This window comes from Limulus polyphemus, unplaced genomic scaffold (assembly GCF_000517525.1).
Source record: "Limulus polyphemus unplaced genomic scaffold, Limulus_polyphemus-2.1.2 Scaffold589, whole genome shotgun sequence".
Taxonomy (NCBI): domain Eukaryota; kingdom Metazoa; phylum Arthropoda; class Merostomata; order Xiphosura; family Limulidae; genus Limulus; species Limulus polyphemus.
Genome location: NW_013666199.1, coordinates 467,212 through 491,370, shown reverse-complemented (window position 1 = coordinate 491,370; position 24,159 = coordinate 467,212). Strand labels below are relative to the sequence as shown.

At 35.9% G+C, this 24,159-nt stretch overlaps 1 protein-coding gene across 1 annotated transcript in view; it reads right to left on the bottom strand.

Annotated features, from left to right (window-relative positions):
- LOC106459303 (high mobility group protein 20A-like) overlaps positions 1–24,159 on the bottom strand; it is a 64,113-nt gene that overhangs the window by 15,170 nt on the left and 24,784 nt on the right. The window contains exon 3 of the mRNA XM_022385752.1: positions 4,880–4,965. Coding sequence (XP_022241460.1) covers positions 4,880–4,965 — 86 coding nt within the window. The remainder of the gene's footprint in view (positions 1–4,879; positions 4,966–24,159) is intronic.

The window sequence follows — 24,159 nt, the reverse complement described above, 5'->3', positions numbered from 1 at the left end:
TAAGTAATAGTTCAGTAATGGTACTCATGGCAAGAGATTAGAATATGAGAGATCATCTATTTTTCTGGTTGTATAACATCAAGAATATATATGCACATCTTGAAATACATGTTAGTTTTATTTTCTTTTGTTATAAGGTCGATTTTACATTGACCTAGTATAAAACAATTTTTTTATTTAAACTTATTAACATTTTTGAAGTGCATGTCAAACAATGAGATATGTAGCAATTATATCTGATTTTTAAGTTATAGAGAATGGGTGAAACAATGAAAATTAACTCTCTGATGCAGAATATGCACACAAAGCTTGTTTGTGTTTATGCACAAAGCTGTATAATGAACTATCTGCACTGTGCCCACTGCAGGGGTAGAAACAAGAATTTTAGCATTATAGCACTAACGTTTATTGCTCAGTCACTAGGGGCATGCACATAAAGCAAAAAGTAAATCCAAGCATATAATCAATAGTTCATTGGTTATGCTGGTAACATTAAATTAAATTAACCTAGTTAGTACATGTACCATATTAACACATGCTACCTCACTCCTGATTCGTCACCTCATATAGTGGTAACATATAACTATGACTAAGTTTAGAAAGTTAAAGTTTTCCTAAACTGGAAATATATTTCCGATAGATAATTATCTCTTGTAACAAAAATTTTTCTCAATTAGTACTGCACTCTATTGGGGCATATTTTTCACTCGCCACTAGCCTTGCAACTCCCAATTATTTCTCCATATCAACATGTAAATGATCATGCAACAACCTTCCACCAACAGGAGTGTGACACAACCCCTACCATAACTAGCACCCTTTCTAATCATGTATTTGTTAATAACCTTGAGACTGGTCATAACTAATTGAACCAAATCACACCGGAAGCGGGGAGGAAATGGCTAGGAAATGGGAAGTAGCGATGACTACCATACTACACTAGAAGAAGGGGGGGGGGGAGAATGCATTGGAGAGTCCTGAAGACCGCAGAACCCGAGATAGTGCAATGGGTGACTGCAATACCCTATTTTGAAAAGCAGAGCTACGACACTGACAGAGTCGATCAATCAACACCTGGCAGCATCTGGAATTATACATCAGGGCTGTGGTAGGAAGAGTCTCAATGCCATAGAGCATCAGAGATGGGCAATAATCCCCATCTGCTTTACCCATGTAAGTCCATGAGTGGACGGTCTGTGATGAACATACTTATGCAGCAACAGACCATGAGATATAACTAAGAGTGATCCAAAGGAGCCCCATCTCTACGGTGTGTGAAACATGATCCTGTGATGTCTTATTATGTTTCATCTAATATTTATGATATCGATGCACAGATGACAACTGGATGGAGTCAATCAACCAACAGCTGGTGACATCTGGAATTGTACATCAGAAGGAAGAGCCTCAATGTGATAGATATCTAGCATGGTCACAGGTTGTACAGTGCAGATTTTAAGACTAACTATATCTGGTCAGGCAAAACTAGCCACAGGGCGGGATTCAAAATATATGTAGAAAAAACCCAGTAAAGAAAATAAAAACAAATGGAGTAACCCACATACCCACCCTAATGATGTCCACCCAGGGAAGACAGAAAAGGACAGCCAGGGACAAAATAAGGCAATGGATCTCATGGGAAAATCATGACCAAGATGACAAACATCCAGAGAAAGGAAAGAGTATTCCAGGCAAAGTGATTGTTGAATCCAACCTGTAAAGGGGATGGGAGAAAAGTCACAGGAAAAAGTAGGATTCCAATGAAGAAACAAATGGACCCAGGAACAGCAGAAAGATGTAGTGCTTGTTGTATACCATCTAAGGGCCCTGATTGGGCCAAAGAGTCAGTCAGGATCAGAACGGTCCTAAAGGTGGGAGATGGAGAGAAGGGAATGAGGAGTGAAATCAGGATTATTTTCTTGAGCAGCCAAAGTTTTGGTCCTACAGGAATGGTCAGGAACTATTGAACAAACACAGCAAGCATCGATTGCAAACACCGTGACCACATGCCAACAATACGAGGCACAGGGATAGCAAAGAAAAGTAATATAATGAATGTGACAAGAAAGGCTTGAATGGAGGATGAGTAAAAGCACAAAGGACAACATTGAGGTTCCAATCCTGGAGAGAAGCAGGGTGGGGAGGACAAGCAATGAAGAAAGAGCAAAATAACATAGACTGTACATGAGATTGGATCACAGAAGCACATTCATCAAACCAAAAAATATTGAAGATAAAAGCACCCTTTAACCCACAACAAAGGAAACCAATAGTTCCCAGTCATGAAGCCAAGTGAAAAAGGATGGTAATGGAGGAATAGTAGGAAAGAAAGGACGAGAACCTAAACATATAGACCAACAGCATTAAGTATACCATCTAAGCTGGTAAAACGACAAAGAGGAAGGATGAACTGGACAGGAAACCAAGGAAGCTAAATGCCTGGAAGTCCCAACCTTCACGTGAGGAACCAGACAAAAGCATGCATGAAGACAGAGTGTGTATGGATGGATGAGGCACACCAAAGTGTGGCTGATGAAGGAGTGTGGGAGACGAAGGAAGAGGAAAGGGAGGCAACACCAAAAGCCATCGCAGAAGTGGAAACCATGTTAGAGCCACCCAATATGGTGCCACCAGCAGAACTTGACATGGAGTAGTCTGATCTATTGACAGGACATGAGTAAAAAGATAAAAAGGAGGATATGCATAGAGGTAACAGCCTATCCAATCCTGACTTAGAGCATACACTGCTCCCACCAACAGATAAGGAACAGGAGACCAAAATCAGGGAAGGTGTGTATCAAGACGAGAGGCAAAAGCATACAAATTGGGGTCACCCTAAAGCACATACAGCTGCTGAATAATGAGAGGATCCAAAGACTACCTTGTCGAGATAGGATAACCAATCTGCAACCAGATTTAGGGCACCTGCAATAAAGATATGCCAACAAAGTGATATTATGGCAGTGGGCCCAATCTAGAAGATCCAAAATTCGAAAATAAAGGTATATCAACCCATTGCCCCATGCCATGATGATGTAGGATACTATTGTAGAATTGTTGGAGTAGCTCCTCACCACCTGGTACCAAAGAGCCACTAGAAACGTAAGTATTGCCCAATGAACAGCAAGAAGTTCCAAGAGACTGATATGGAGAACAGACTGAAACCCCAGCAGTAATATTGATCCAATCTAAACACCAGTTAAACTTGGACTGTAAGTAAGGGGAAAAGGTAAGAGGGGCAAGGCACCATTGGCCGATCAAAACCCACTGAGAAAAGAGCATGTGGGCATGATCAAGACAAATGAGGGCTTTGAGAGAAGTCCATATCCCCAAAAGAGATAGAACCTCTGGTGCAGAAGGAAAGGGAGAATAGGAGATGCCACATACGAGATGTTCCATAGCTTTCAACTGAAGGGGAGAAGCCTGGTCCAGACAGAGAAATGAGGTGAGCTACACACCAAGAAAAGCCAAAAATGGAATAAGTGTGAGAAATGACTTCCCACCTTGGTAAGCCAACCCACTCAGGCATCTTCCTGAAGAACCAAATGAAGATGGAAGGCATAGTCAGCCTGTGAGGAAGCTAGAAGTAGCCAGTCATCCATGTAATGGTGTAAACAAAGGCCCCAGGAATGAAGTTATCGAGCAAAGGTCCAGACCACCCGGCAGAACACATAGAGAACCGAGCCCAAAACTGAAACATTCACGATGAACAAAGCGAAGAAAATGTCTGGATGCCGGGGAGATGGGAATATGTAGATATGCATCCAACAAATCGAACTACTAAATCCACAAACTAGAAGTAAAAACACAACGAAGAGTGAAGTATGCCACATGGTGAACTTGAGAATGATGCAGAGACACTAAATCGAAATCCGAGCTCCAATCTCCCGTCATTTTGGGAAGAACAAAAAAGACGAGAATAAACCCCCTACTGAGAAGGATCTCCTCTTCAATGGCACCCTTGAGAAGTAAGTCCTGAGCCACTTCCAACTCACACTGATGGGAGAAAAAAGAAATCAGATGGTGAGACAATGGGGGAGGGGGATGCAAAAGGAGTTATGTAGATGGACTGAATCAACCCTGGACTCCAGAGAGTTGGGAAAACCCCCAAACACCACTTAATGTAAAAAAAGAAAGATAAGACAGTATCCTGACCAAGAAGAACTTAACAGCAGAGCAGTCACATATGGAAAACGAGGGCAAAATAGGAAAGGGTGCCATGGGAGAAAAAAAAGAAGAAAAAAAGAATACTATGATCAACAGAAAACCTTTAAGAAGACAGATGAATAGCCTCAACCACAAAAGTGAAGCATATATATATATATATATATATACACTAGGTACCAAAAGTAAACTTAATTTCTCATACAATATCTTACCTCTGTTCACAAAAAGCTTTCTTGACCAGTACTACCCTCTATAGGCACAAAATTTTCACTCACCAGTAGCCTTGCAACTCACAATTCTTTTATATCAACATGTAAACGATCATGCAGCAATCTTCTGTGACTCCCAATTTTAACTGCACAACTCATAAATATGGATTTATGAATTTATTGAACTACAGATGTATCTACAATTACAATACTTAATATAAAACTTACACGTCTACATAATTATTAGTTCTAAAAGATTTTTATGAACATGGTTAAAACTCTAGTGATAAAATTTAATTAAATACAAATGTAGAAAATAATATACTTCTTACAAAACTATGCCTCATGCTACAATTTTGACTTTGCATTGTACATGTTAACCTCACAACTCACAAATATGAACTTACTAAACAATACATGTATCTATGATAACAACAGTTAATACAAAACCCATATTAAAGAAGAGCTGCCAGTTTATAAAGTTCCAAAATTCTGATACTTACATGTGATTGCATTCCATAATGTACTTGCGGTTCAGATGTCTGAGGTAAAGGTTGTGGTGGTGTTCCATGAATACCAGATGGCACTACTAAGCAAGGGAAAATTCTTTATTGTTTACAGTACTAGTGTATAATTGAAAATGTACACTTTTTAACTCAGATTACACAGGCCTGCAAATTTAAACTTTAATGGATTTTCCATAATTCAGTTATGCAGATTTTGAAAATAATATTCTTTTTTTTTATCACATCAGGATTTTTTACAAATTGGGAAGAAAAATAAACTTACTTAGATCAAATTATTATTTCATTTACCACAATGAACATTTTTTATTATGTTTGTTAACAAAAATACAAACAAACTGAAGAAAAGGAAAGAACATTGATGTCAAACAAACATGCATCATCATTCTTCCCAATTTTTTTTCTTATATCTACATTTTTTTAGTCTCAACACTATGTGTTGTGGTCTTTCTTTTATGTATTGTGTTATGACATTTTGTGAAAAATCTGAACATGATGGATATCATTTTCAAATTCGGTATACAGGAATTACTGTAAAAATTTCAAGACAACAAAACCATCAGGGGCCTGTGTTATTGAACTGTCTTTCATGTACTTTCTAAAAACATTTTACTTAGAAAACACAGAATGGTTGGATCAGTTTTGTATATCAAATAATAATAGCTTCCAATCAGACTAAGCTGTGTTCTTAGAGCAATCTAAGCATTATACTTTTGATATTTCTATGCATATCTTTTATTTTTTGTTTACCTAAACAGTGTAGTTGTATTTTTTCTATTCTTCTATGTTGCAGCTTGCCTATGGGTTAAACTACAAGTTTTAGCTTTAGTAGGAGTAATTTGTTATGTAATTTGAGTTAGAGACTTAAATATTTTCAGTTTTTCCAAATGTTAAGAGTGAACAAAAATTTTTAACAGGGCACAACAATAAATTTTATGTTTTAAGAGTTAAATTGAACTTTAAATAGGTATTTACCTATGATAGCCTTTCCTTATGAAGTTACTCTCATACTGACAATAAACATGTGACTTAATGTTCTGAATGTTTTTGATACATTGCTGAACAAGTGTCAACTTATCCAGAATTCTTTAATTTCTAATTTTCCACGACACTTAATGCACATGCATCAGTAGAACTTATATAAGCTTTGTTTTCCCACCATAATTCACATTTCTTACATGCAGTTGGGATGGAAAACCATGGGGAGATGGGTGGAAAAGCGATAAGTACCTGTTTGAAATTAATTTTAACCGTAAAATGTAAAATTCAAATCATATTGACTTGCCTCTGAAATACTGATAGCCAGAATACCAATGCTTCATGTTTGAAAAATGAACATAAACAGCCCCTACCAAACAGTACATGCCTAAAAGTTTATAATGAAACATACAAAACAAAAGATAAATGTACATTTCATGCATATCAGATCAAATGACCAATCAAGGCACTGTGTGTACACTTAGCAATGGGGTCACTGGAGATTATAATTATCATATTGTCATGAAATGAAAATTTGCACCATGATGTGACACAAGATTATTTCCAATTAATGTGATAATACTATGTTGTTTTCATTTTTTCTAAATCTCTCCTAATATATGCACAAATAGTGGGCATCATGTAATTTACTAACATGGGTTAGAAAAATCACATAAAAAATAGCAGAGCAAAGGTGGGAATCAGGTTACAAAGTACGAAGGTAATAGCCTAGATTGTAACAAAGATGTGGTCGAGCAGTTTTGTAGTAGAGTCCAGAATAATAAATGTTTGAAAAATTCAATTAGAGAAGTGAAGCAGAAAAGCCCAATAAAAATTGGACTGAAGGACATTCAGAAGGAAAACTACCTTATTGGGAGATTGGTTAGGATGACCTTGTATTTAAATGTGAAACTAAATGATGGAAGCATGGGTGGTTGCATAAACAGGTATGAGGAATACTATGCCCTGTACCAGTAGCAGAATGTTTTTAGAGGAGCAGATTAGTCAAAACTTGTAGGTAGACATACTCCTGGAACTTTAGTCCCCTCCATTCACATTTGACAAATCAGTGGGAACTCAGGAATAAGCAAATAAAGGTCCAAGCTGCCACAAGGTTAGGGCTCAAAACCTCGAAGACAGTAATGGGAACACCAAATAAATTAGAAAAAAATATGTACATGGTCTCCATCCTGATTGAAGCTATCGAAGACAGTGTAATGGGAACACCAAATAAATTAGAAAAAATATATTTTAATATAATTTACTCAACCCTCTGTACTAGTTTTTACGTTAGTGTTCTACTATTAACTCTAGGTACTATTAACTCTACTAATAGGTAGAATATACAAATTCATATATAATTTTCTAGGTCACCTGGAAAACTGTGCAGTTAACTTATTCAATCACTATTCTTTTTTGAATCACAGCAATAACAAGTATTTACAAGTTTGGAGTGTTATTTTATCTTACCAGTTATTTTCACACAGGTTGAATAAACATTTCTCTTCCAAGATAATCACAATTGTCCTATTTATGCAATTCTAACCTACTGAAAATTTGCATTTTATTCTTTCTTTCTTATGCTTTGAATTTTCATTGGATCATAGATCACACTTATATCAGACTGATACTGCTTTAGGAATACGTTCAAGTAATAAACTAAAACTTGTTATGTACTATGAGCAAAGTGCAAGGGAATTTAATTTTTTTTTATTTTGAGAAATGCAATTTAAGATTATAATCAATTGTATTATAAATATAATCACTTCTTTTTCCATAATTGTAAGTTTTCTTCATATTATTATGTTGTGATTAAAATTATAGTTAATCTTCCACGTTAGATACTTAAATACACAGTTCAGTAAGATAAATTTTTAAGTAATACTTCAATACTTGTCAACAATGTGCAGCTTAACTGCATATTAAGAACATTTTATTTATCTGTCTAACATTAAACTTTCATTTACACTTTTATCAGTAACACAGTAAACAAACTTCTGCATTGATGGCACTTAGCTGATAAATAGTCAAAAAGTCCACACAAGCTATATTTAATCCTTCCAAAATAAAACTACTGTTACACATTCCAGTGTAGTAAAAGTTGAAATTACAAGGTTTTTAACATGTACATACATTACTATTATTTGTTTCAGCTTGCACTACTTGAACTGAGAGATTAAATGGATAGCACACAGTAAACAGCACCCACTGGTAACTCTAACTGAATCTTGGGATTTGACTGTCACTCTTATAGTGCACCCACACCTCCAAAGTGTGAAGTGTAAATTTTCCCCTCCAGTAACAGAACATGAATAATGGACCTTCATATATTTGGACCAGCACACTAACTGTTAGACTATGACTGGCTTGTTATGATAGTGATAGAGAGTTTTCTATGCTATTACCATGTTCATATTAACTAAACTACCTGTATGCATATTCCACCAATCAAAAAAGTACTTACATCTAAAGTAGAGCCATTCAGTGATAAAGTTCCTTCATTATCTTCCCACATATCTGATGAAGAGAGATAATGTCAGTTTTATTTTGAAAAAGAAAAACACAAACATTTTTCATGTTTCCATAACACTAATGCAAATTATAATACAAACATGTTTGACTTATAAACTGAGTTGAAAAAATGAGTTAACTTTCAATGTTACTCCATCACTTTACTATTGCTACTACTTTGATATTTTAAAAATGATTTAAAACAGAAGGCACAATACTCACCACAAAACAAAAAGTAAGATCAAAAAGTGTATGGCTAAAAAATGTACCAATGTAAGTCCAAAAATGACTCAAAAGTTTGAACATTTTCAAGGAATAGACTTTCATTCATTATTACTTGACTCATTTAAAGGTTTGCTGTCTAAAACCCTCAAATGGTTGTGTCTAATATACCAACAGAGCTTTGTGTAGCTAACGAATTTTACAGCAACAGCTGTGTTTATTAATATGGTGATATGTACTCATAAAAGCTTTGGCAGAAATACTGGGTATGCAATGCAAACCTTAGAATAAATGTTTATAATTTCAGTTGGTTTTAAATAATTGAAAGCTTTCTTAGAGCCAAATGCAGAGATAATAAATCATAATGTATTTGGCATCTTTCATTTTATTTATAATTCATTTCATCTATGGATACCCAAATATCTTTTTCATACTAATACCACTGCATCATGGGAACAGTAGTTGTATTCAAGCATTAGGAGCTACTTTAAAAGTGAGAATTAAAATGCTAATCCAACAGCAAGGATTGCCAGCTTGGGGAAGAAGGAATAAAATATCCAGCTGATTGAATTCTTGCAGGCTTTCCATTAAAGTTCAGACAGTTAAGAAGTCTAGTTCATTATTTTATTTTCCTTTTTGCAAATATATTCATTCTGTTTTGAGTGCTACTTTTGTAAATCTGTTGCTGAGAAGCAAATTCACTTTTTTTCTATAAAAAATACAGTATTTTCACAAAACTATAAAAATGAAAAACAAATATAAAACCTAACTGTGTATACAATATCGTGTTCCACTAGAAAGAAAAAGACACTATACAATGTGACGGAAAGTGGAAAACCAGTTGAGACACACTGACGGCCAATACAGAGCTCGATAATTATTAGTTACCAGAGGATATGTAAAGGAAAAATGTGTAATTGAATTCAAAAACTATCTTCAGATATATATATATATATATATGTCCAAATACCAGTCTTAAACTGACATTAAGTTTAATAAAAACAAACTGCCTAAAACACATCCAACTAAAGCTATGTACCCACACAATAGTTTTAAGTCTGAGATGTCGCTGCTTGCCAAGGATTCTCAAAATGAGAATAAAAGTAATAACTGCCCTAATGACTTTTTAGATGAGGAAGTCGGACTGGCTTGAGTGGTAAGAAGCTGAATTATTTCAGTCAGTGCTTCTTTTGACTCTACAGAATGGATTATATATGGTGAGAGATGGTTCTAGGAAAATTTGGTCCCAGGAAAATTAGATGAAGATTTACACTTAAAAATAAGAAGTTGTCGTCTTAAAATAATTAACAAAATACATGCATTTTTATTGTATGTCAATATTAAAAATTTATAAGCCTAGATTTAAAAATTTGATGTCAAAAAGCACAATAATAGGGTTAAGTAAATTTAATTAGGTTATGTACAATTGGCTTCAAAAAACTCATTTTATCGCTACGATCATACTATTGCAAGATGTTCTTTACGTGCACGTCTATTGTGTGATATTTTCTATTTCTTAAAAGTTTGTCAGTTTATGTCTGCACAAGTGCTTCTTCCTTTTGCAAGGCATCAATCAGTTTCCAAATGTTTGGGTGACTGCTCATCACAAAAGATCACAAGGGGACTGAATATTCTGGGACCCAATCTTTGAGAATAAATTTTCAGGTCCAAATTTTTTGGCCCACAGTGAGAAACTATATGCTTCTGTATATTGGATGAGGCATAACATTTGTTACTATGAAATTACTGTTTGCTACTTTTTGTACTATCCAAATATTTTATTATGGAAAAGTGATTCACATTTATGTTGAACCTGGTATATCATTCACATCTTTATACCAGTATTAACTACCACTTAATGAAAGATAGTGGTTCTCAACCATTTGTACTCCACGAAATTACAAATATTTGTAAAAGGCATATAGACCATTAGCAGTGGACCAGCAGTTGGGAACTACTGATCTGAGAGACAGTCTTACCATTTCCTTTCCTTTTCTTATCTTGTTGTTTCTTCGTGAAGAGTCGATATGCCTCAGTCTGCTGGTACTGCTCTAACTCCTTAACATACCTTTCTTTATCTTTTTCAGCTTCATCCAAATATTTCTGTGAAAATTGAAATATATTTATATTGCTGTCAAATTATCTTTACTATTCTAATACATTTGTTGAATCTTATCATATTCTTGCATATTGCAAAGCAAGATTTTTCAATAGCTTCATTAAAAATAAGCACAAAATCAGAAAATAATAACTACAATTTTGTGACATTTGAAAAATATATGTTAATGTCTGGCATACAAACTACTAATTTCAAAAATGGTTTCCATGTGTTGAAACACTGCTCATATTTAGTGTGTATCTGAAAGTTTAATTGATTAATCACTACTCTTTACAATCAACTAATAATGCTTGTTTTGAAGAATGAAAATACAAACAAAACTTTAAAAAAAGAAAAGAAAAAAAATAGCACTTTTGGTTTCTTGATCCAGAAGTTATCAAACAGAGACACATCAGACATATCATAAAGCTTATCAAGCTCAAGACCTACCAGCTTAAGTAATGTTCAATAACAAAATTATATGTTTCACAAAAAACTAAATATAGAATTTATGGTTTAAATGCCAAAGGCTGGAAAAATATTGGAAAACCAACAGACCTGAAGTCTGCTATAAAAATAAGTTAACTGCAGATGCATTTCTGATGTGGGAAAAAACTACCTGCAATTAACTTGTTTCTTATATAAATATCAAATTTCCAAAATTAAAATCCCATAATATACTAAATATATATTTTTAATTTTCAAGTAAGCTTGTCACCTATTTTTTGTTTTAAACTATCATTAATGTTTTTTGCTGCTGATATGGAAAAAAAGTACTAGATTAACTGTCCAAGACAATAGAATAACAAAGTCGCATTGAAATATTAGAATAAACAAGCAAAGCTGGAATATTGAAGTACACATCCTCTTGAGATGAGTTAGCTCACAGAGACATGTCTGAAAAATATTTCTTACATACACATTGTATTGTAAAACAACAGAATATACATGAATAAATAAAAAACTCAATATGATACCCTTATTAAGAAAACTTACAAGATTAGGTAAACAGTGATTGATAGTGTATAATAATTATAGAGATAAAAATAAAATTACATCAAGATAAAGCTTGTCATTTCCATAAAACTCTTTCAAGTCTTATAAGTCTACATGTTAGAAATACATTTTGTTTAATAGTACATTGTTTATATATTTTTATGAAGAGTATCCAGAGGAGGACTGCATAAGTTCAAGTTGTGAGAAAAGTAAAAGCTTTTTAAGTATGAAATTAACACACAGATCTATAAAACCTATCAGCCACAACACAGTATTGTAGTGTGGTATGTTTTACATTACAGTTGTTAAATATGTTATATTTAATCAAATTTGGAGCATCACCAAACCATTACAGTTCATGTCAAGACACCTGGTTATGCTCTCTTTGATGACTTTTAATCTTGATAATAACCCTGCAGTGCAGTTTACATTGTAAGTCTCCATTACTAAGTTTTTTTTGTCAGATCACACCTCTCCTTCCTGTAATATTCCATAATCTATTTAGCGTACAAGTACAATGGTTCCCAGTGCCTCTTTCAACAATCCAAAAATTGATCCATATTCTTTTGTTTTCCAATGTCATTAAGTACAAGAAATATCTCTGTCTTAGAAATGATTAATTATCAATATGAACCCATCTTTAGATCTGAATGGTTGAATATCTTAAGTTAGAGAAAACTGTTACAGATCCTTCTCAAAAGTGATCAATTTTAGGTGCCAGCACACAGCCTATGAAACAACTATATTAAAATGTAGTTCTAATACAAGGCATTCCACTGCTACTTTATATCAGCTGTTATTGTCACATGACTCACTGATTTGCATATTAAAAAGACTTTGGAAATTAAACTATTAAAATCACAATTGCACGAAGAGCACCAAAAGAAAAAAATGTCTGAACACAAGTACTGCCAAACAAGAAGTGGTAGTTCTTTAGAATTGAATAGAGGGAGTCACGTATCATGAGAGTATGTCACACTCTTACTGGTGGAGAGTTGACGCATGATGACTTGCATGAGAGATGCACTGGAATCAGTCAATTTCAATGAAGGGGAGATAGATAGCTTGTGGCATGTGTATTTTTTTTTGCATATAGAGGGCAGCAGTGAATGAGAATAGCTATTTACGTGAGTGGAGGTAATGTAGTGTATCAGAATTTTTTGTCATTTCAACTTGTTATTGGTCTAGTTTTTGGAAATATAATCACTATAATTTAATAAAAACAATTTCAAGTTAATATGTATGTAATATGCATTATTTCGGGGAAAGAAATAGTAGAACAAGTCCCTCTGATAAAATCGAACAAACTCAATGAACTGTAGTGAAAGATTGCCAAAGGGTAACAATATAATATAGTCAAGCTTCCTCTGGTTAATCTCTGGTACTGTTGACAACACACCCATCAACATTGAATAAAACAACTAGATGAGAAACCTCTGGAAAGGGACAGGGACGGGTAGATAAGGGCCAGGACGGGAAGGAATAGGAGTGTGTCGTGGCTCCAACTGCTACAAACATGCAACCAAAGAGGAAAAGGTTGAGTGTTGACACACACATTACACACAAGATTCCAAAGTCTTAGATACACAGTCAAAAACATATCATGAAAGAAACAATTCAGAAATCCTGAAAAGAAAGAGGTGGCAAACATACCCGGGACAAGGTTACACACTGACCTCGAAAATCCCAACTATAGTAAAAACATAACATAATGTACTTGAGAAATCATGTCAAAAAATGCCGTATTAGGCCCAGCTGATTTTGCAGGAAAGGGTAGGGAAAAATATGGCCAAATCCAGTGGTGTAAAAAGGCTATCAAATCTTCATTAACCTGAACAGGTTCAGCTTGTTCAGGATGATTAGTGGGGCAAGTTCAGGAGAAGAAGGTAGACTAATATAACATTCAATCTCATGATGGATAATAGCAGAGAAATCCAATGATGGGTCTCCTCCCACCTACAGGCTGTGAAAATAGTTTCAGAGGTATAACACCAGAAGTGGGAATATGAACCTCTGAATTCATTGTAGAAATATGTAAATCAAACAAGTGTTTAATGTAAAATATGTGAGTGTGAGAAAAAAAAAGAGTGAGTAATTAAGTTAAAGTAAAAGATTTCTTCAATGTAAAGAAAAAAAATAAGGAACAAATCCCTCACATCTCCAAAACTGATAGAACTTTGCAAGCTGTAATTGACCCGAAAACCAGTTGAACAAAGTCAAAAAAGGAGAAGGGCAGGCCTGACTGAGATGTGTGTAGAAAAACACCCAAATGGACAAGATATTGGATAGTTCACACTATGGACTTCTCCAACTTGATTAACAATCTGTTATAGCTACCTCCAGGAGCAGCTGATAAGGGTAACAGACGAACTACTATTTGTAATGAGCGAACAGTAGCCAGTTGACCAAAGAAAGAGGAAAGCACAACCCGAGAACATATAAATCACGACCAAATGCTCTGAGTGCCCAACAAAACATACTGGGCCGAAGGGCAGTGCACGAAACAGAGAAACCACCCCATGGAGAATAATCCAAAGAGAGGGTCGCAAGTGATGAAATATTGGGATATGCAAATAATCATTCGAGACATTCCTCTGTCATCAATAAACCTGAAGAAGAAGCCCACCTAAAGGTGAGAAACGACTTCAAGGTAAAATGGGTCATATTGAAAATTAGAATGAGGCAGGACAAACCTAGTACAGGCCGCCAGTCTCTGATTTGGCATGAGGACAACAAACATCCTGGGATAAAAGCCTAGAGAAAGATGATGAACAGGTGCAATAGCCTGTAGATATAGAAAATCTTGCACCTCCTCGGACAGATGCAGGCTGGTGGCAGGATCCCAAGTCATGGGGAAGGAAAAGGTACCAGGGACAATGGAAGTTTATCCAATGTACGAATACAGAGGGATAGAGAACGGGTGCCATCCTGGTGATTGAGATAAGCAGCCACTGATGAGAAGTCAGCATGGATCGTTATCAGACGATTTCTGGCCAGATGAAGAAAATGAACCAAAACATGACCTACAGCAAGAAGCTCTAGAGCATTGATAGGAGAAGATTTCTTGGCCACAGACCAAAAACCCTGAATCTTCCAGTTGATCAACTCATGCCCTCCAATCCCCAAAGGGATGCATCTATGAAATGTGGAAATCCGGACCCGGAGGAGGAAGCGGTACATCCTCCAACATGCAAGTCATATCTAATCACCAATGCTGATCAATGACAAGGGTAAGAAGAAGGGTAATAAGAGCTGAGAAAGGATCCCTGAGAAATTTCATTGGTCATGAAAAGCCCACATATGAGCCTGACCTAAAGGGATAAGGGTTACCATGGAACCGGAATTAACACACCCACAGATAAAGTGTAGGAAAGGTAAATACCTGCGGGATCTTGAAAAACAGGACCCCCAGAAAATCCGAGACCGAGGAGATAGAAACCCCTGATCCAAAAGCCAAGAAAGGAAATCCATATGACTAAAAACAGTGGGTTAATCAGGGGAAAAACCAACAATGGAAAAATTCCATTTGCATTGAGAAACTTCCATGTAGGAAGTGCAAAGGAAACAACCCAGAAAAGAGGCTAACCATTGGGAAAAGCCAGATCCCCTCACCAACGACCAGAGGAAAACCAGGTGTGAAGACGGAGGACAGGAAGATCTGGATGAAATACCAGTGACTGAAGGTAGCTAAGAAGGGATAGAGACAGAGGAAAAGGTAATAGAGGATGAAGTTGGAGCTGGAGAAGCTGCGTAAACTACAGCTGAGACGACCAGGAAAGAGGTATCAGAAGGACTGAACACAGAGTGTCAAAGATGAACAAAATCACCCAGAGAAGAAGGAGCACAGAAGGACAGACAAATGTGTAGGTCCAATCCTGGCTGAAAACATATATAGCAAGAGCAATAAAATGAGGAACCAGAGACCAGAACCAAGGCAATTAGTGGTTAATGAATGTAGCAAAATCCTCAATGTGAGGAGTACCCCACTGATGTCAAAGCCACTGGAAAACAAAAGGATCAAGAAAACACTGCACTGGATAAATGTTGTCTGGACATGAATCTGATCTACGACAAGAGTGAAAGCATTAGGAACCTGACACATAATGATAGGAATACTGAGCATGTGGGCCCCAAAAGAGCTGAACCAGGTATACTTTTTGCCCATCTTATACAGATGTTGCATACATGGGCAGAAAACAGAGGAGCCATCAAATTTCAAGAGAACTATGGCCAGAAATTGATCCGAACTATGAAATATTTATGAAACTCAATCCCAGAAATTATAAAAGTGGGTAAAATGAAGAGAATGTGCCTCTAGGTGTAGAGTGGCTAGGGCATGAGGGACCGTACACAACAAGTCAACTACATCCAAAACCCATGCCACTGGGAACCAACAACCACACAGGGATAGGATGAGGATCATACTGTCGGTAAGTCAACTACAATCCAAAACCCAGCAGCCGGGTACTGACATCCCTGTGGGGGTAGGAAAGAGGATTGTACCATCTTCCTCTCAAGTTCATGAGACCAGAGTGAATCTAGTATACCCTGACTCATTAATGGGGTACATGTGAATAAGATAAATTGATAGATTGATCCAGGAACCCAACATCCGGTATCAAAAAGATGTCTAATAATGTAAACCATCTCCCTCAAAAGTGAAATTGACCAAAACCACCCCATTAATATCCTCAGAAAAAGAAACATTGAGAGATAGCAGAAGGGAAAGAACCAGAACAATCTGCAATAACCTCCACCATGAACCACAACATTGATGGAGTATAAATGAGGGAAAAATAGACATTTGTAATACATGTGTGAGGACTTATATTGATTGGTTTTACTCTAACTCCAAAACCCGGCCACTGGGAATCAACATCCATGTGGAGAAAGGATGAGGAATCCCAATTGAAGGGATGAAATGCAAACACCACCACCCTACTCTCAACTGAATGTTTTATAATCATTTCTATTTCATTAACCCATTCAGGAGGATACCTCCACAGTCCATCACCCCAGCGGCTTGAAACTGGAAAATGGTAAGGACTTTCAAACTCCTTTAGAAGAAAAGGGGAGTAAAATGCAGTAGAGAGTTTGGAGGAACGACAACACCTAAGACAATGCAATGGGTGACCACAAAACCATATTTTTAAAAGCAGACCATACCAATTTATTCGATACAAGTCATGGCAAGGATGGGCAACTATCCCCTTCTGCTTTACCTCTGTAGTCCATTGATGGGTGCGGTCCAGGATGGACAAACTTATGAAGTAATTTTATTGTGAGGATAAACCTACAAGTGATCTTGTGGACCACCCCATCTCTGCAGTGTGCATTGCATGGCCATAGAATTATAATATGCAGATTTGAATAGTTAAAGAATACCTGGTCAGGCACCACTCACCACAGAGTGGGATCCAAACAATGAGCATTAATAAAAGGGAAAAGGGCCCCTGAAAAGGAAAAATAAGAAAAAAAAACTCACCCAGTCAAAGTCTCACCAAATTCTGATATTCTAGAACAGTTACAAGCAGAAGAGGATAACCCAAAGAAGAAGAAAACTGTTATCCCATGCAAATATTGAGAGACGAATGTATCGTGGGTAGTCCATATGTCTGGTTGAAGAAGTACTTCCAAAGGATGACAAAGATGAAACGCCAATGAAAAGGTAAGGTAAGGTGTCAAATTGGGTGAGAAGACACTTGGAACAAAGTATGGGAAGAAGACAATACAGAGGAAAAAAGCCAATTGAATGAAGAGCTGAACCCAATTGATGAAGAAAGAAGGAGAAAGAACACAAACAGAGGATAGTTACAAAGGAAGAAAGAGGCAGGACCAGACACTATAGAAGGAAGCCATGCTTGATATATAACAGAGAAGAGCACGTTCAGGACATAGAAGTCTATCCAGATCAGGATGAGGATAAAGGTGTGAAACAGAATGAAGGAAAAGCTGCTAAATGGAGGAGTTATCCTTACAAGCCGCCGAAGTATTAGGGAGGAAAACAATCCGGAAAAAGGAGAAGATATGTAGATAAACAGTATGTGAAACATCGATGGCAAATAAACAGACCACCGACATCCACAGGTGAATAGGATAAGGAAGGAAAACACAAGGGAAAGTGAAACAAGGAGACTTGGGAGTGGTTTGAATGTAGGCAAAATGAGGCTGTGCAGGACCGCATTAATATCCCCATCCTGAAGGGCAGTCCACTGTGGCGGATGACAAATTCTATTCAATTCTTCTAAATTACCACTTCGAGTTTTGGCAGAAGATGGAAGCACCAGTTTTCAGTGGGGAGGAAGGGTGGGAAGCTTGAGAGGAGGTAAGTAACTATTGGAAATACATTTTCAGTGTAGGAAAATTATTACTTCAGATACATTACATTACCTCTTCTCACATAAATAGCTAGAATCCCACATTGAATAGGTGGAAGGACTGGTGTGAGGGAAAGAAAGAAGCATCCTTTGAAAGCATCTGAAGGACACTCCCTAAGATGAGACAGTCAGATTCTAAAATCTTATGTGGGGAACCACACCACCTGCCCAAGAGTTGGCGGTGGGTGGTGATGACTAGCTGCCTTCCCTCTAGTCTTACACTGCTAAATTAGGGACGGCTAGCGCAGATAGCCCTCGTGTAGCTTTGCGCGAAATTCCAAAACAAACAAACAAACTTAACAGCTAAATCCAAAGTACAATTTAACTACTAAATTTAAAATATCATTTAACTCAATTTCAGGCAATTCGAAATTATAACACAACAATATATATATAGGAAAGATAAAGGGGACTCCAGAGGTGAAATGGGGGAGGAGGGTCAAATCATAACTGACCCTATGCCACTCCTCTCTGGATGACCCAAGGGTTACATGCCAGGTTCAACAGCAATCAATCCAAAGGTTTACCAGTTATAAGCACCACAAACACAAGTACTTTTGTCAAATAATGGTATATTTATTGAAGATAAATCAGAGATGGTACTCAACTAATGAGTCAATGCATTCTAATAATATGTAAGAATATTCCATTTAATTGGCTATATTGATTACTGAGTTCATTTTTATTTCTGATATATTTAGGTGGTTTGCTTTTATCAGAAGTTAATGATAAATAGGAATTTTCTATTACATAATTTATACCCTATCTATGTAAACACGTTTTATGTTTTTCAGAAACTGTGATTTATCACTGTACACATTTTATGATAAAGTTTAACCTCAAATTTACATAAACATTTTTTCCCTTAATAAAATTATAGACCAGACTATATAGTTACTTAGCTAGTCTTCTTTTAAAATATACATATTTTTGAAACAGTTTAACTTCAACATTTTGTATTTAGTAATGTTGACTCAAGTTACAAATTACCTTTGTTATGATCTAGAAACTCTTCAGTAAAGATTGGAATATCAAAACCTGGAACGTCCTCTTCTTTACTTTCATCTGGTCCACAAGCCTATAAAATAAATCAAAAGTGTTAGAAATGGCCTGCTACACACTTGTTTCCTATTAAACTTCTTGTTCATTTAATAATCTACTATTTTCATGTTGTACTTGTTACAAAATAGCTCAAAAATTCACACAAAAATATTCATCAATTGAAGAGGGTCACGACTTCAGTAATTCTCACATAGCATATCTACATAAAGGTAGTATTCTTATTTTTCAAAAATGCTTCAATTCATAGATAAGATCAGGAAGAAGTAAATCAATTATAAAAAAATTAACTTTTGCTAACTATTATTAACAAATTATTATGTTTTATCTTTTGTACAGACCAAACAAATACATTTTAAGAAAAAGGAATTGTTGAAAGTTTTCACATGTAAATACTACAAAGATCTTCTCCTGCCAAACCACATATTTTATAAACATATAAACAATAAAAAACAAAATTTAAAAAGGACTAATTAATAACCCAATGAAAAGTATCCATATGAAGTACAAAATGACTGTCAAAACTAAATGAAACATACAGTCAATGCATTTTTTAAAATAACTGTTACTTTCTCTACAAAAACTAGTGGTTCTGATTCTAGAGATAAGTAATACTTAAGTTATAATTTTTCCTACACTGAAAATGTATTTATGATAGGTAGTTACCTCCTCTCACACAAATAGCCATTCTCATTCAGTGCTGCCCTCTATAAGCATAAAAAAATTTACACATGCCACAAGTCTTTTATTGCCATTCCATTAGAATTGACTGATTCCAATGGGTCTCTCATGCAAATCATCATGTGTCAAACCTCCACCAATAACAATGTGACATGCTCTCATGATACGTGACTCCCCAATCCCACTATTCGTTGGTAAAAGAGTAACCATCACATTATAACACCTTCACGGCTGAAAGGGCGAGCATGTTTGGTGTGAGAGGGATTCGAACGCGCGACCCTCAGATTGCGAGTCAAGTGCCTTAACCACCTGGCCATGCTGGGCCAGCAGTTGTTGATCCAGCATACATGTTCTCTCAGTTAATAAATAATTACATGCAATCTTATATTTTTAGAAGTGTTCATGTTATGCTAACTTTGCAAAGTAAATGTTACTCAGTTTTCAAATAATTTGTTTTCATTCATTCATTCAATTAGTAAAAGTATAATAAGACTTGTGGATTTTTCCACTAAATCACAAGCAAGTATTGAGCTCAACCTTTCATTAAACATACCCTTTTCTGCTTCTTATTCAAACCAACTTCCTTCAATTGCAATTTGCTTTTTACATTTCAGTTAAGGTATTTTTTTGCCAAGTTGTAATTTTGTGAATGAAGTTGTATTTCTGAAATAATACAATATAAGAAATAAAAATGAAATGTAAAATAGCACTTACGATTTTTTAGGAAAGTGTTATGGCTATAACCTTCAAACTTAAGCTTACCATTTGTATTATTTCAGGATAAGCTGCTTCAGTTAAAACACCCCTTCCTGCAGTTATATAGTCCACCAGTTCATTTAATGTAGCCCTCTTTATCTCTTTTCCTTTTAAGTCTGACACAGGGTCCATAAAATCAAACACCACACAGCACTGCCCCAACTTACGAATAAATAGTTCTTCCTGCTCTGATGATGGTACATCTGCAAAAATAAAAAAATTGTGTCATTGTTACAACCACATTGTTAAATCATGACAGTGGAACAATCAATAAAAACAGTAAAAGTGTTATCTAAAGAATAATTTTTTTATTCATTCATAAACAGTATCACTGGTTTTATAGCTTAAGGGATGTGTAACCTTGTAGCAAAATTATGAGGACAGTAGAAATTTTGGGGGACACTCTAGAAACATTTTCATATTAAACCAGCTACTGTTACAACTCCGTAACACCTTTCTTTTTTCAAAGTGAAAATTTAAATAATCTGCATGGATGTAGCATATTAGACATGTAAATTAGTTGTTTTCAATCTGAAATGGGTGCATCACATGTAAGCAGTAGTTTGTTCAGATGTTCTCTTGGGTTACACTATTAGTAATTTTGGATGTATTACTTGTCAGTAATGTAAATCATGGTTTAAATACTCTTATCCTTTGTTTACTTTCTTTTATGCATATACTTTAAACAGTGAACAATAAACACCACCAAAAAATGTAAAAATAATAATGCAACTGGCCATGATCATTGTAGCTGGTGCCTCAGTTGTTCACCATGGTAGCAAGGTTTTCTGATGATATAGCCTCATTTTGGATCCAGAGGAATTCCATGCTTGTGGCCCCCTGATTGGTACAAGTGGAATGAATGTTATTATTTTCCTACAATGAAAATATACTTCTGATAAGTACTCACCTTCCATCACACAAAAGCTATTCTAGTTCAGTGCTGCCCTCTATATGCAACAATCCTCCATCAATAGGAGTGCAACAAAACATCCTGATGCCCATGACTCTCTCTATTTTATTCTACCTAACCATCATTTTGAGATAAAGCAGAAAGCAAGCACTGGTTTTAAGTGAGGAGGAAGAGTGGTATGTGTGAGAGAAGGTAAGTATTTATCAAAAATATATTTTTAGAATAGGAAAATTAAATCTTCCAATACAGTACCTTACCTCTTTCTGCATGAAAGCTAGAATTCCACACTGAAATGGTAGATGGATCGGTGTGAGGGATGTAGATAAGCATCCTTTTAAAGCATCAAAAGAACACCCATGGAGTGTGAATCCCTGTTGGGAAAGGAACACACATGGGAGACCACACAACTTCTGTACCAGGTATATTCTTCGATCATTTAGGTAGTAGGTGTCGCATAAACCGGTGGAAATTGGGAGGAGCACATCCAATAAATGAGAAAAAACTGAGTGGTTCTGACCCCACATCCCATTGATATCTAATGGTGGAGTAAGATAACATGTATGTGTCCCATGGTGTAGAGTGGCTCAGGAATGACAGATTGTACTCGGCAGATCAACTTCAGTCCAAAAGCAGGTGGCATCAGGTATAGATAATCGAACCCATGGTAGGAGGAAGGTCCACTACATCTTCACCTCAAGTTCAGTAGAATGGAAGGAGAGAATTTCCATACTGGTCAACTAAACAGGGCACACGTGCACAACTCTACATCAAACATCCTGGAACCTGAAAGATGGTAGGAAGAGATATGCTAATGTGGTGGTTCACTTCAGATCAAAACCAATTGGACCAGTTCCACTGTGCACAATATCTGCCTCAGATAGTGAACCTCCCCAAGGTTGAGCAGCAGAGGGACAACATTCACCCAACATTGTATCATCCTCCAGACAGGACTGCACTGAAGCTGGAATTCATGGATGACTGGCCACCAGCTCTAGCAACCACAAAGATGGCGCAAATCAAACTATATCCTGGCAACATCAAACCCTTGGACTCACTACCCAGAGGTGGAGTGCATGAAGCAAAAACCCATGACCAAAGTAAGATGAGGAATCATAAATAACACATGTGTGAAGATTTATGTTGACTTGTCTAGCTCTAAACCAAAACCACTCACTGAGAACCAGCAACCAGTCAATGGTAGAACAAGGGACTCTAATTGGAGGGGTGAACTGCAATGTGGCAGATGAGGAACTGAAGACCAGAATAAAAAAAAATGGTAACTTTGTGTTGAGTGAAGTGGCAAAATCATAAACAGGCACTACAGTGAAATGAGAGATGAGACATGTAAAGTTCAACTCCCTGCAAATGATGACTGAAAAAGCCCCAGCCAAAACACACAACTAAAGCATGTCATGATAATCAAAGTAGCTAAACTGTAGCTAAAGTCATGAGACAAAATACCAAGTCCATAATCGACTATGAGAAAGAGCAAGTAAAACAAAATAAAGGTAAGTTTCCTGATGATAAACTACAGTGAACTGTGAACCACATTGATTGTGGGAGTTAGGGTAAATTTTGCATATAGAGGTAAGGTACCATATCAGAAGTATTCATGTTTAATAGTTAAACAATAAAAGACTAATTAAGTAGAATATAGACATAACAGATATTTGCATTTTACAGATTTGGCAGATATGCTACTGAGTCAACAATGTACTGTTTTTATAGGGACATAAAGAAAACAAAAAAAAACATGGAATTACTGTGATCCTGCACTTTTGGCACAACACTAACTACTCATATCACTAAGCACAGTAATGCTTAGTATGTAGGGATGGGCACACACAAAAAACGCCTCTCACATTCAATCCATTACGCTATGATTTTTACAAGTTATAGCCTTATTTGAGCACTTAACTGACATTATCAAGTGTTTCATAGCTCCAAATAGCATTGAAAAGTGTTGCTAAAGTGGAGAACTGGGAACTAGCTTGAAAGCCAAAGTGTTCATTTTTCTTTCTCCCATGCAAGCCAAAAAATGAAGTTTTCACAATGGCTTTAATACAACAGAAAAGCACTTGGGAACAGGTTATCACTAAGCAGTAGTGCTTATATGTAGGGATGAGCCAAGGAAAAATTTTTTTCCCGTATTCAATCCATTACACTATGATGCTCACAAATAACTGCTGAAGTTGAATTATAGCCTTATATGAGCATCTAATTTCCATTATCGAGTGTTTCACAGCTTATATAACAGTAATATTATTCTGTTCATCTACCACACATTTGCTTGTGGGGAAATAATAAAAAGGAATACTACTTAGCAGCAAGTTCAGTTGATAAACATATATTATTTCCATGTTTCGTAAATAACACTTTCATTTCTGGTTGCTACATGGCAGCACAAATTGTTCTTATATAATGACCATTCGTGGCTTTCTTACAAAAACAACTTCAGTAAAAATAAATAAATAGAGAAAGAATAATCTAAATTAATAATCAAGGTATCAATAAGATCTATCATTTGCATGAATATTTGATCTGTGTATATGTTATTAATGTCAGTTTAAAAACAGAAGACATTATATAGTGGTCTATTTTCCTTCAAATTTTCAATGTGGACAAGCATGGTAGTCATGTGTGTGTGTGTGTGTGTGTGTGTGTGTGT